The sequence below is a fragment of the Bubalus bubalis genome, chromosome 5 (assembly GCF_019923935.1).
Source record: "Bubalus bubalis isolate 160015118507 breed Murrah chromosome 5, NDDB_SH_1, whole genome shotgun sequence".
Taxonomy (NCBI): Eukaryota; Metazoa; Chordata; class Mammalia; order Artiodactyla; family Bovidae; genus Bubalus; species Bubalus bubalis.
The window spans coordinates 22,920,804-22,935,217 of NC_059161.1; the positions used below are offsets into that span (position 1 = coordinate 22,920,804).

Genomic DNA, 14,414 nt, shown 5'->3' on the forward strand with positions numbered 1-14,414 from the left:
TCTAGAGGGAATTTCTGGGTATTGGGGAATTAAAGGTGAGAGAAAATAAATGTGATGCCATATTATTTTCCCCTTGAAGTAGTTTATACTTCACGTGAAGGATATTGAGGGGATTTTAATTTTCCCTCTGAATTTTATTCTTTTCACTATCGTATGTTTCTCATCATTATGTCTCTCACTCTATTTTTCTCCGCATAAGTTTTATGGAATTTGTTTTACTCAACTTTTTGTTATTTGATTGAATGGAAATTGTACCATCACATTTTTTTTTTTTTTTTGACAGGCATTACTTTTCCATAAGTATCTCTTCTGTCCAAAGTGGCCGTGATGAATTATCACACCTTTTCTTTCCTCTCACAGAAGTCATTTTAGACTTGATATCACCATCTAGTGGTCATTTCGTAGAAGTGCTTTTCCAAGCCTGTGTTGAGTTCCTTTCTCAACCTCCTGGCTGGATGGATAATGAAATGCGTGTGAGGGAGGGGCAGAGGGCCAGCAGGAGACCCTCAGGCTCTCCAGCGAAGCTTGCACAGTGAAATGTTTTAAATCTTATCTTGAAAAGAAGGATGATCTCTTTACTGATTTTTTTTTTTTTAATTCTTTTACTCTCTCGATGAATGAGGGCCTGCTTTTCTAGAAGTCACATCATGGATTCAAAGCTCTCACCCCACCCCCCTTATTGCAGCCCAGTCCACACAGCCTGTTGAAGAAGAATGGAAGCCTGGCCAAAGGGCTGGGTGGGAAGTCCTGCCAGGTCATGGCCACTTTATGAACACTCCCAGCCGTGAGGTGGACTGAGTTGCCTGAGCCTGAGTATCAATCAAGATTTGCACATGGCTTGGAGTGACTTTGAGGTTAACTGCTGTGGGCTCCTGGATCTTCCATTTGAGGCCATCATTCTTGGTTTTGGTGTGTGCAGTTACTTAGTTCTCTTATAACCTAGCAAGGGCTTGAGCTCAATCTCGGATCTGTTATTAAACAAAATGTGAGTGTGAAATAAATGATATTCCATATTTATAGTCTCTGAGTCTTTGCCTTTGCACAAAGAAGGAGTCTGGTGTCAGTGGAGGTGCTGATAAAAAAATGCCTTGTCTGCATAGTGATAATGCTCAGGTGGGAAATGATAGTGCTGAAATACCTCTGGACTCTTCCAAATGGTCTTACATTACATTGCAAACAAGGGGAATAGCAGAGCTCCCTGAACCCTGTAAGAGGAGACTCTGCTGTAAAGCTATAAGTTGTATCTCATGATCACCTTCTGGAACCACTTTGTAGATCATTCCAAACAGTTCCCCCAAAGATCCGGTTCATTAAGGATGGCACCCTGAATGAGCTTGAGGAGCAGAAGGAATGTTCTATTATATCTGCCCATCATTTCCAAAAGCCTAGGTGTCCCCCTGAAATTTTTTCATGTTCAGGCATACAACTGTGCACAAAGGAGCAGGGGTCACCTAAGGAACCCAGAGTTTTTCTGTCAGCAGATTCTACTTCCATCTTCCTTTAGACTTAATAACTTAAAAGTCATGAAGGCTTGGAAAAGAAATACCAAGCAGTGCTTTCTTCTGTAAGGAGCAAACACTTCTTTTCTGGCAGGCATTTCCACTGTTTGTCACCAAATATAAATCAAGAGCATCCCCAACTACCTTTTACTCATCAGTCAAGAGCAATATGGATCCATCTCTCAGGCTCTGGAATACAACTCTTTTTGAAAAAGTCAAAATCCCCTCCCCATCTTCCATACATCAATTGATAATGAAGCTGCTGCTGCTGCTGCTAAATCACTTCAGTCATGTCTGACTCTGTGCAACCCCATAGACAGCAGCCCACCAGGCTCCCCGTCCCTGGGATTCTCCAGGCAAGAACACAGGAGTGGGTTGCCATTTCCTTCTCCAATGCATGAAAGTGAAAAGTGAAAGTGAAGTCACTCAGTCGTATCCGACTTTTAGTGACCCCATGGACTGCAGCCCACCAGGCTCCTCCATCCATGGCATTTTCCAGGCAGGAGTACTGGAGTGGGGTGCCATTGCCTTCTCCGTGATAATGAAGCAGAGAAGTCCTATTCTTCCCTATGATTTAAAGGCTTTAGGATTCAGATCTCACGACAGCTGTGTCTTCTTGAGGCTCTTGGATTCACTCTCCTCGTCTGTAAAATGGGTGTGATGATAGAATTCATGCAGAGAGCTGTGGTAGGGGTTCAGGGAGGTCTTAAACAGCTCTCACTTTCATAGTTCAGACTTGATGAATCTTACTGCTAGTTATGATTAAAACTATAACGACGGTGATTTGACACGCACTAGTCATTGTGTTTTGTGCTTGAAAAATGGTTGGCTGTTTATTTATTACACAATGCTAGGGGCAGGTATTATTGATATCTTCATTTTGGGATGAAGAGAGTGATTTATAGAATAATCACTGCTATTATTGTTTATGTTATTGATGATAGCCATAAAACCCGCACAGATACTGCAGAAGCATCCCTCTGAAATGATTCGTGGGGCTCATGACACTCAGAAAGAAAGGAAGGAAAAAAACTGTCTCACATTTGGAAGGACTATTTCCAACTCTGTAGCTTTCTGAGAGTATGGGTTCCCCAAACTGAGTGGGATGACAGCGTCACATTCTTACCCCTCACAGACATTTTCTGACTTCTCAAGAACCTGACTCCAGCACTCGGGCCAGGAGGCCATGCGAGTCCCTGCTGTCTCACCTCTCTGTTCCCTTTCATTCTGTGTCTGGCAGGCAACTCCCCATCCGACGAGTCAGAGGAGCGGGAAAGAGACCCCAAGGTGCTGACGTTCCCAGAGTACATTGCGAGCCTCTCAGAGTCTGGCACCAAGCGCGTGGCAGCCGGAGTCCGCATGGAGTGCCAGAGCAAGGGCCGATGCCCCTCGTCCTGCCCCCTGTGTCACGTGACATCCAGCCCTGACACCCCTGCCGAGCCAGTTCTGCTGGAGGTGACCAGAGCCGCTCCCATCTATGAGCTGGTGACCAACAACCAGACCCAGAGGGTAAGAGGCCTGGGACTCGTGTCTCAGGGTGGCATCAACAACAACAGAGGGCTTTGCAAATGGCCTGAGGAGGTCACGGGGTCAGCTGAGCTCCAGGCTAGGACATGGAGAGCAGGACTTTTTTTTTTTTTTTAACTACTCCAGGCATCTAATTTGCTTAGATTTGCATATTTGCATGTTAAATCCAGTCAGTGCCCTCGCGTCACTCATGGTGATGACTCAGGAGTCACTGTTCAGCATTTGTACAAGTCTTTGAGCAACAAGGGCTAGTAGGAAAGAGGGGGATGGGGAGGCATAAGCAATCATAGTCACCAAAACAGTGTTCAGAAAGCCTCAGGAGGGGATGGTCACGGGAGGGGGTTCAGCAATGCCGCCCCTTCTTGTTGGCATGGCAGGTGGACCAGCTTTCCTAACTGATTCAAACCTAGGACCAGCTGCAGCCAGATGAGAAGGAGCACCTTAGGAATACAGGTCCCCAGGGGAAAGGTCGCCCCACCTTAGCCTGGAGGGGCTGCTTTCCCGGTGATCACTCTGACTCTAAGAGCAAAACTCCAAACCAATGCAGATCTTTCTGCCTTCTCTTATGCAGCTGGGTCATGACGTTTCCCCCAACCACTTCTCCTTTTCTTCTGCTGATCCCTCTCCCAAGGTGCTAGGAGGAAATAAATGGGCCTCTAAGGATAAGCTGAATAAGTGCAGTACAGGCAGGCTTACCTCACTCCCTAGCTCTCTGATCTCCTCAAGGATGTGAAGAACAGGGTGAGTCAAAACACAGGCAACAACAACAATGACAATCACAAAATAAACACAAAAGCTCAAGGTGGGGACTTCTGAGACTCCAGGCAAAGCCCACCTTGGGGACAAGGTACAGTAGTCACAGCGGTGAGCTGCTGGCAGGCCTGAGACGTGTGTCTATCCAGGTGGGTGTTAATTGCTTTCTCTTTTCTCTTTTGAGGAACACCTGGTGTGTCACAGTTTGCTTCATAGGTGATGCTCAAACCAACAGGAAGGATTTTGCATGTGTGTGTGTGTTTCTCTCGCCTCTCTGCCTCCACTGCAGATATTTCATTGGGTGTTTGAAAATAAGGTTTTTCACAGGAACAAAAAGATAAATAGATCCTTTGGCCTACAAATTTCTCTTCAATCTGATAGAAGTGACTATGGGAAGAGAAGTGGGAGAAGAGAGACCATGGGAGGTGGGCTTGAAAGGATGAAGAGAAGGCGGGCCTTGTGTCACCATGGAAACTCAAAGCTACAGTGCTTTTAATCCAATGCCCAGCCCTCCCCTAACCTTTCCCACCCCAGGCTGCTTCAGCTGGTACCCAGGAGCTCCTGTACACTTGGCTGGAAACAGCAGAGTCACGGCGCTCAGGCACAGAACCATCCTATGAGACAGGCAGGGTGTGCGAAGCTGCAGACACGGATGAGCTTTGTGGGAGAGTCAGGGGTGGCTAGAGCCCCTGCTTCCTGTATGGCCAACACCAGCAGAATGAGGAAGCTGGAGGAAGTTTCGTCTTTAGCAGCCCCCTTTTCTGGATCCCCTGCTAGGCTGAACTTAGCCCCTTCCTGTCTTCCTGCACTGGTCTTAGGAGGCGTCTCTCAACCTCTCTCCTATCTGGACATATTTTGAACCCTGAATTTCTAAGCACATATAAAAGTGGCTTGAACTGTAGTTCAGTCACTGCGCCCTGTTTCTCCTCACTCATCTTCCTTAGACGTCCTCTGTCTCCACCATTCTCTCTGCTCCTCTGCTTTTCTTTCTAATTGTACCCTTTCTCCCAAAGGATGGAGATGAGGAGTGACAAAGCCAAGGACCAGGGGAGGGGAGCTGAGTCCTAGCATTAGTAACTCAGTGTGTTCCTATCCCCACCTCTTTGATGGATCTTTGAGCCAATTTTCCAACATCTTGGCCTTATTATCTTCCTTCTGTTGGACTAAATACTCCCTAATGCCATATTTCAGTCTAGTCTGTGATTGCAGTTTAAAAACATGTAAGTCAAACCAATATTCTTGCCTGGAACATCCTATGGGCAAAGGAGCCTGGCAGGCTGCAGTCCCTGGGATCACAAAGAGTTGGACATTACTGAGCGACTTCACTTTTTAAGTCAAGCCATACCACCAACCAGGTGTCTCAAATCCAACAAACTCACCATCTTCCACCCTAAGCCATACCTGCCATGCTTCTGTCTCAGTGAAAGACATTATTTTCTACCAAGTTGCCCAAACTGGAGACCAAGGATGCTTCTTATACTTTTCTTGTCCCTGACATCTATTCCATCACCAAGGGCCACAAATATCTTAAATCCATCTTCTTTTTATCAAACCCCCATCACAGCCTAACTATTATATTTCAGTCATGTTAAGTTGCTTTAGTTGTGTTCAACTCTTTGTGACCCAGTGGACTGTAGCCCACTAGGCTCCTCTGTCCATGGGATTCTCCAGGCAAGAATACAGGAGTGGGTTGCCATGCCCTTCTCCAGGGGATCCTCCCATCCCATTGATTGAACCCATAACTCTTACATCTCCTGCATTAGCAGGTGGGTTCTATGCCACGAGCACCATCTGGAAAGCAGCTCAGTGGGTAATGAACCAGCCTGCAGTGCAGGAGACATAGGAAACAGGTATTCAATCCCTGGGTCAGGACAATTGCTTGGAGGAGGAAATGGCAACCCACTTCAGTGGCAACCCACTCTTGCCTAGGAAATCCCATGGACAGAGGAGTCTGGTGGGCTACAGTACAAAGGGTCGCAAAGAATTGGACACGACTCAGTGACTGAGCACGCATGGATTGTATTTCAGTTATCCACTGTAACATCAGGCCACCATCTTATTACAGTCGCCTTCTTACTGGTTTTCCTGTTAGACCAGTCAGAGTCATCTAACTAATTAGTCTAATATGCACTTCTGATCATATAGCAGCAAAGTAATTCAGTGGCTCGGTAGAATCTATTGACACCATCTAAAGCCTTTAGCACATCATTAACAAGGGCAGGTCACTATTGAATTTCGTCTTCACTTACATGGTTAGGCTGCACCCACGCTATACTTTATCCTCTAAAATTTAACTCCTTGTATCTCCTTAAACACAAAATGTTTTCTCCCATGCTTCTGGTCCTCCAGATTTGCAGCTCTCTCTCCCAGAAGTGCTTTCTCCCACATTACTGCCACTGGCAGACTCCTATTGTTACTTCCAAGTTCCAGCTCAAACATGACCCTCCCTCACTCTCCCAGGCCAACCCAGTGTTCCTTCATGTAGCCCCCATGGTAGGTGTGTGCATCTTTTAAAGCATGCCTCACCTATTACTCTCCCGTTTATATACATGTTCACTCTCCCCTAGACTGTGAGAATCTTTCTCGTCTATGAAATCCCAGTGCCTTTGAAACATGTATATTATCATATGTGAAACAAATCGCCAGTCCAGGTTCGATGCATGATACAGGATGCTCGGGGGATGGTGCACTGGGATGACAGAGAGGGATGGGATAGGGAGGGAGGTGGGAGGGGGGTTCAGGATGGGGAACACGTGTACACCCGTGGCAGATTCATGTTGATGTATGGCAAAACCAATACAATATCGTAAAGTAATTAGCCTCCAATTAAAATAAATAAATCTATATTAAACAAATGAAATCCCAATGCCTGACAATAGTCACACACAGATGTCATTCTGCAGAATGAATAAGCAAAAGGATCAATAAAAAGAAATGAATGGATAGATGACATTGAAAGTTCAGCTGCTCTCCTTAGAAAAAAAATAATAAAAATTGGAAATTAGATTTATTTTTTAGAATCAGAATTAAATCTAATGACAAACCAGGACTCCTATGCAATGCTGGGCACATTGGAGGGACAAAGAAAAATGTAATTTTCCCTTCTCTTTCTTTCCCAAATCGTACCTTCTTGATTCTGAAATCACTTCAGCCATTTCAGGGTGTGCTCCAAGGAGATCCAGTCCTTTATGCCTTTGCACAGAAAGAACTCAGTGAGAGGCACACCGATAGGTAAGAAGTGACCTATTAGAACAAGGTGCTTGTGAGGCTTATAAATGGGCAGGTTAGAGGGGGCTGGGCACTGAGAACTTAGTAGGCTACAGTTTTATAATCAAAGGAAGAGTGAGGAGGGAAAAAAACACTTTTTTCCTCATTCTTGGATAGACATCACGCTTCTATCGGCTCCTCCTCTGGGTTGAGCAGGGGAGTTTTCCTATATGAGCAGGCTAGGACTGTCATGGCACTATGGAAAAATTATTTTAGGTCTCATTACAATGAGGACGGGCTTCCCAGGTGGTGCTAGTGGTAAAGTGCCCACCTGGCAATGCAGGAGATGTAAGAGATGAGGGTTCGATCCCTGGGTCAGGAAGATCCCCTGGCAACCCACTCCAGTATTCTTGCCTGGAGAATCCCATGGACAGAGGAGCCTGGCAAGCTACGGTCCATGGGGTCACAAAGACCGGACGCGACTGAAGCAACTAAGCATTGCATGCACAATGAGGGCCTTTCACTGTGAGATGTCACTTTCCATAAATTGTTGGGTTTTGTGTGTGCAGAGAGCACGTCCTAGGAGTCAGTAACTCACTGGGCCCACTGGGCAGGATGCGGGTCTCACGCCACCACCATTTGGTTGTTTGGGGGCATGTCCCGTGCTTCCGTAGCATGGTTCTGTCGCTAACCAAGCCTGCTTGGTTTTGGTTAAGCAAAGTTGCTTTCTTGAGTGATTATTAACTTACAGGATCTCCCATACTTTTTCTTTACTTACAATCCCCTAGTGGGATTAACTATTTAATCACTTTTCCCCTTTCCTCTGTCCCTGTCAATTCCTCTCAGGTACCCTCAACCTACCTTCGCAGTTACCTCTCACACAGAACATAAAGAGGAGGAACTTGCAGGGAATGGTCTGAAATGGCATTCAGAATGTTTGTCATCGTAAGTGACGGTCGTCACGCCTTTGGGAGGACAATCTGGTCATGTTGCTCCCTTGTGTGAAACATTCTGATGACTGCCTGTTGCTCTTAGAACATGACACCTTCCCACGCAGTGTCCAAGGACTCTCTGTAATCAACCCTGCTGCCCTCCCACTTCCTCAGCATCTCTTTGCCCCTGCTCTCTCTCACAGCCAGATGAACTTTTTCTCAGTTGATGTTAGCAGTAAAGTCTCATACAGGCTAAGGTCTTCTTAATGTTGTTTTTTTTCTACCTGGAACACTTCTCCAACTTTTGTGACTTGATTACTCTTGACCTATCCCTCCAGTCTCTCGAAGGCATTCCAGTGCTCTTCTGTGATACGGGCCCCCTCCTTGTGCCTCCTGCCACCATCTCAGCCCTTTCTGGAGTCCTTGTCACAGCTGTGGTTATTTATGAAACTTTTGTTTATTATTTATTAACTGTAAGACTTAATGCAAGCAGGGGCCGTATTTACCTTTGCATTGTATCCTTAATGCTTAGCACAGGAAATGGTCTTTATAGGTGCTGAATCAATAATAGTCGATTAAAGACTCTAAGGCAGCAGCCATGAAATCCTCTCCATTCTGCTCATCTCAAAGGTTGTCTGTTTTCCTAGTTTAAAAAAAAAAAATATATATATATGTATCTTTATATACATATTTATATATATGTATATATATATGTTTGGAGAAGGCAATGGCACCCCACTCCAGTACTCTTGCCTGGAAAATCCTGTGGACGGAGGAGCCTGATAGGCTGCAGTCCATGGGGTGGATAAGAGTCGGACACGACTAAGTGACTTCACTTTCACTTTTCAGTTTCATGCATTGGAGAAGGAAATGGCAACCCACTCCAGTGTTCTTGCCTGGAGAATCCCAGGGACAGGGGAGCCTGGTAGGCTACCGTCTATGGGGTCACACAGAGTCGGACACGACTGAAGTGACTTAGCATAGCATAGCATATATATATGTATATTTTAATATAGTTCAGTCCAGGAAAACATGAAGTGAGCACTTAGTATGGACCAGGCTTCATCTTGGGAGCTAGTGGATACGGCATTAATCAAGACAGCTTGATGTGTCCATCTAGCCTGAGATACCAAATCCATTCTGTTGCCCATTTACTAACCTGTGACCATGAGCAAGTTCATGGTGACCCAACCTCTTGGACTCTGTAAGTGTCTTCCACTGTGAATCATGTTAATCATGGAGCTCAAATTAAAGTGTCACTGATCCAAACTCAAGTCTACTCACCTGCTCGTGGTAAAGCCAATCTACTGACACCCGGTCATGATGAAGGAAAATGCAGCTTATATTGTGAAGGTTGCCAATACAAGGACAGTGGCTTGTGCTCCAAAACCCTAAACTCCTGGAAAGGTTTCAGCAAAACAGTTTTAAAGGCCAGGTGAAGGAGGAGGGTATGTGATCAATTCGTGGTGAGCAATTCTCTGAATGGCTGATGGTGAGGAAACAGGATAGTGTCTCGGGGGTTAACATTATTGATGCAGTCCTTAGGTTCCAGGAAGCCTGGTCATCAGGTAGACACATCTTCCATTTGGTGGGGGATTGACATCTGTAAAACAACTCAGGAAATGTGCATCAGATACTATTATCTAGGTACTTCAGAGAGGAGCCAGAGCAAAGGATGAAGGGGAAGGCTCTACAGGATTCCACTCTGTTACAAAGGAGTTAGCATCTAAAAGGGCTTTGTAAACTTGAAAACTCTACACAGATAGTACTGATAATAGAGAATGGCCTGGCCCCTGCTCCCTAGAGGCTCCCTTTCCAAGGTGGGTGGTGTGGGAGGGGAGTGTCAGTATGGACTTCGTGTATTCTAACCTGCGGTGGATGGGACATAGGATACTGGCTTTGGGCTTGGACATGTTGGTTTTTCAGGATTATCTCTTATTTTACTTCTTCTCTTCTGTTTCTTTCTTTCTTTAATTGTTTGGCCTAACATTTTCTAGGATAGCTATGTCATTACTCTAACTTATCAATTATGTGTGGGTATGGTGAAGGTGGAACTGAGGGAAGAGAACCACAGGGGAAGCGGAGGTTGCAGAGGTTGAGCTGCCCTGAGAGAAAGCTCTGGGCTCACCCTGCGGCCATCTCAGGCTCTCCCCGACCCTGGGCTGGGGTTGGGATATTGAGGGGAGCCACTGAAAGGTCAGTACCCCTGAGGTCAGTACCCCTCAGGACCCACTTCTTCTGCCCCTCTCACAATCTGTTCCCTCACTGATCTAATGTTATCTTATTGTCCTTACATTGAACAGTGAATATCTGCTGTGAAACCACTGTATGTAAAGAATTGTTCTAGCTTCTGTGGTATTTACAAGCTTCCTCATAAGACCTGACCCTGTCTTTTAAAGACAATAACAATTGCTGGCATTTATTGATGACTAACATGTACTATTTATATGCGACTATTGTGTGCATTGGGCTTCCTTGGTAGCTCAGCTGGTAAAGACTCTGCCTGCAATACAAAGGACCCTGGCTCAATTCCTGGGTCGGAAATATCCCCTGGAAAAGGGATAGGCTACCCACTCCAATGTTCTTGCGCTTCCCTGGTGGCTCAGATGGTAAAGAATCTGCCTGCAAAGCAGGAGACCTGGGTTTGATCCCTGGGTTGGGAAGATCCCCTGGAGAAGGGAATGGCTACCCGCTCCAGTATTCTTGCCTGGAGAATTCCATGGACAGAGGACAGTCCCTGGGGTCGCAAAGAGTTGGGCACGACTGAGCGACTTTCGCTTCCTTCAATTCAATGTGTGCATTAGCACAGGCACTCTGCCGTGCTCCTTGGCATAGATTTGTTTCATTTAATTGTCACAACATCCTTATAGGGAAAGTGCTGTTTTTATCCCATTTTACCATTGAGGAACCTGAGTTTATGGCATTTGCCCAAGGTCACAGGGCAGGGGTTGGCAGAGCTGGAGTTCTCACCCAGAGGGACTGCTCCAGAGTCTGGGTCTCAGCCTGAGTGTCACATGGCTTCTGCCTTCCATTAGAAAGAGAGGCATGATGCGTAGTCACAGCCCAAGGCAGAACTGCATACATATTGTAAGTGAGATACAAGGCATGCGGAAGGAGTACAGAGGAAATACTGGGGTGGGGTGAAGAGGGCAGAGGAGGATGCCCTGAGAGGCATTTGAGAAAAGGCTGAGTGCCTCTGGGCCAAGGGTAACCCCGCTGAGTGGATGGAGACGAGGTTGTGTTGCTAGAGCTAAAGTATAGAATGCTGGTGCAGAATGGGAGGGAGAGGAAAGGTGGAAAAAGACTGGCTCCCAAGGTTCCAGCCCTCAACCACAGGGATGCTAATGAGACAGGGACACCCTACAGGTCCCCCGAGGTCCAGCTTTCCCAGAACCACGCCCCTGGGGTAGAAATACACAGAGGTGGTGCTGCAGCTGGCTGGCTGGACTTATTTAGGGCCAAGCAGAGCCCTGATAACTCTGTCTCTAGAGTCTGATGACCCGGCCCTGGCACCCTGACGCTCACTCTTGTCTCTGCCCTCCCTTGCAGCTCTTGCTGGAGGCCACCATGAGCTCCCTCTGGTGCTCGGGAACCGGAGACGTCATCGAGGACTGGTGTCGATGCGACTCCACTGCTTTCGGAGCTGACGGGCTCCCCACCTGCGCGCCTCTCCCTCAGCCCGTGTACGAGTCCCTCCTTTCTGGGCTTTCTCTTGCTGGCACGCCTTAGCATTATCCTGCAAATGTATATTAAAGATTGTTCACTATTTTCCAGGCAATGGGCTGGGTACTGGGGAACAGAAAGAAAAAGATGGTGCAGTGCGTGCCTTCGGGGCACTTTCAGTCTTTCAGGGAGGCAGGTTCACAAATTTAACAGTAGGGGGAAGGGTTTGATAAGAGTTATATGAGACAAGGACTTCCCTGGTGGTCCAGTGGTTAAGACTCTGTGCTTCCACTGCAGGGAGCAGCGGGCAGGGGGCTGGGGTTTGATCCCTGGTCTGGGGAACTAAGATACCACTTTCCATGTGGTGCAGCCAAAAAAAAAAGGGGGTTATATGAGACATTTAAAGACAATGTGAAAAGGAAATGGTCAAGTATGAATCTGAAGAGTAATGAAGCCTTCATGAAGGAGATGGCGCTGGAATTTCTCCCTGAAGGTGGAGAAAGCAGGACAACATGGCTCAAAGCTAAGAGGGGAAAATGTGCTAGAAGTGGACGAAGTTAGACGTCAATTATAAGGCCCGGGCGAAATGCACACTGACTGGGCAGCAGGCAGCGTGTAGAGCGGTAAAGCAGTTATCACCCTTCCCCTTTAATAGACAAGGAATCGGACTCGGGTGGACGGAATAGTTCTTTCTAAAGTCATAGAACAGGAAGCAGAGCCATAGCTGAGAGACCGTGGTCTTAGCCATCGTAGTACAGAGAGGATACCTCTGAGAGATGACTTTGGGTCAAACCAGTAGAGTTTGGTGACTGGTTAGGTATGGGATTGAGAAGGAAGGAGGAGTTGAGAATGGACTTAAGCCTTATGACTGGAGTGGCTGGGAAGATGAATAGGCTACAACTGAGAAAAGAAGCATCCCAGGAGAAGCAGGTTTGAGGAGGAGGTTGACTCCCTCCGGACCTGCCTTAGAGTTATAGTGGGACAGTCTTACAGAGATGGTCACTGGTCAGCAGGAAAGATGATCTGAGCTCTGTAACAAAGTAACCGCTAGAGATAAGAAGGTTGGACTCAGCCCCAAAGAAATGAGAAACAGAACCAGAGCTAGGAGAAAGGTGCTCCAGACTATCAACCAGGAAGAGTGGCAGGTCAAGGACACATGCTAAGGGGTGTCTGCATTCGAGGGGTGAACAAATGCAAAGGGCTCAAAGGTAGCTGAGAATGAACATGTCCAGCTTCCATCCCTGGATTCCATCCCTTCCAAGGAAGGCTGAACAGAATTGGCTGGACTCATGTAAAGGGCAGGAGCCCCTGTTAGTCTCCAGTGGGGCTTCAACCATGGGAGTGAGGCACAGAAATACTGTGTCTACTAAAGAGGGCTGGTTGGACGAGCTAGAGAAGCCTGGCCCCATGAACTGTCAGGCAAAGAGAGCCCAAAGGGAGGATCAGGACCTGGTAACTGGAGGGCTGAGTAAGTGGGAGCAAGAGGGTAGGAGGAAACGAGCAAGGGAGAGGCTGGCCTGGGTGCACACTGCCCTCTGGTCTGTTCCATGCAGGTGCGGGTGGGCATTAGAGGGCCAGGACTGAGCAGGAAGAACACTGAGACCGAGGAGAACACAGCGCTGGAGGATCATTACAAGTCCAATGTCTCCTTAGGTCTTTTCTATTTGGGCAACTTTAGACACACCAGCCACTGGCTTCTTGCTTTTTATAGCCATGATGTGGACCTCTTAACTCGGAATCAAGCTCATTATGAGTAAAAGCTCTTTCTTTTGGTACAAAGGGAGACCCTAAAAATGGTGCTTCTAGACTGATTCACCAACTAAAACAGCTACCTTTGAAATACTGAAGCCACCAAATTGTTATCATCAGGTGGACACAAAATCCAGTTATTAGTGTGAGCTGATTTCATTTCTAAAGCTGCATTGACTAAATGTCACAGCAAAAAATCAAATTGGGCTAAATTTCCATAAACAGGAAAGTCTATTAAGGATTTTGCTTTCCTTGTCAACTCTAATCACTTCTTCCATCACCAGACCTTAATTTCTTGAATTTTTATCAGTAGTTAGATATAGAGATGCATGCTAGTTCTACACAAGCCTGTGTAAATCATACACCATCCTATTTTTCAGTAGAGGCCACAGCCTTAGTCCCTATTTTCACAGAGTCTGAATCCTCAGTAAGCCTTAGTTACTTAAGCTTCCTAATGTTTTTTTTTTTTCTTCAAAATAGCCCTGTGCATATGATTTTAATTAATGAATTTGTCAGTATTTGCACTGTTTTGGGTCTGCTCCATCTTTACTGTCATATGCAAACTATGCACTCCTTCCTAATAAGCCACTGAAGAACATGTGGTTTGTATTATTTTCCCACCAGTTGAATTCCTTGCTGTCGCTCCCAGAGTCTCCCAATGATTTCTTGTTAGAGTTCTTATCACATGTGATTACAATCACATGTATAATTGTATGTTGGTCTGGTGACCACTCCATAGAAGAAGGGACTGGAGCTGGCTTGGGCATCCTCAGCACCAAGCATATTCTTACAAGTAATGGGTTCTGAATAAACATGTGTTGAATTGCAATTGAACATTGCTTTGGTGTGATGCGTCCACACTATCTTGCCTGGGAATCCTTGAGACCAGTGATACATTTTTAAGCTCAGCAGAGACTAGACGGCCTTGCTTATGGATGGTCATGAGATAGAGGAGTCAAGGTTGGGAATGAATGGCAGAGACACATGTAAGGGAAGGAGGCTGGCGTGATCAAGAACTGGGAAAACTCCCCAAAGCCAGTGGTCTAGGAAGGAACAAAGACAAGAAGCAAATGAGAAATCTACA

The 14,414-nt window shown here is 46.4% G+C and overlaps 1 protein-coding gene across 2 annotated transcripts in view; it reads left to right on the plus strand.

Moving 5' to 3' along the window:
• ASTN1 (astrotactin 1) overlaps positions 1-14,414 on the plus strand; it is a 353,111-nt gene that overhangs the window by 308,759 nt on the left and 29,938 nt on the right. For both annotated transcript variants that reach the window (XM_006047010.4, XM_025285587.2), the window contains exons 17-18: positions 2,740-3,008; positions 11,468-11,601. In XM_006047010.4, the coding sequence (XP_006047072.1) occupies positions 2,740-3,008; positions 11,468-11,601 (403 nt within the window). The remainder of the gene's footprint in view (positions 1-2,739; positions 3,009-11,467; positions 11,602-14,414) is intronic.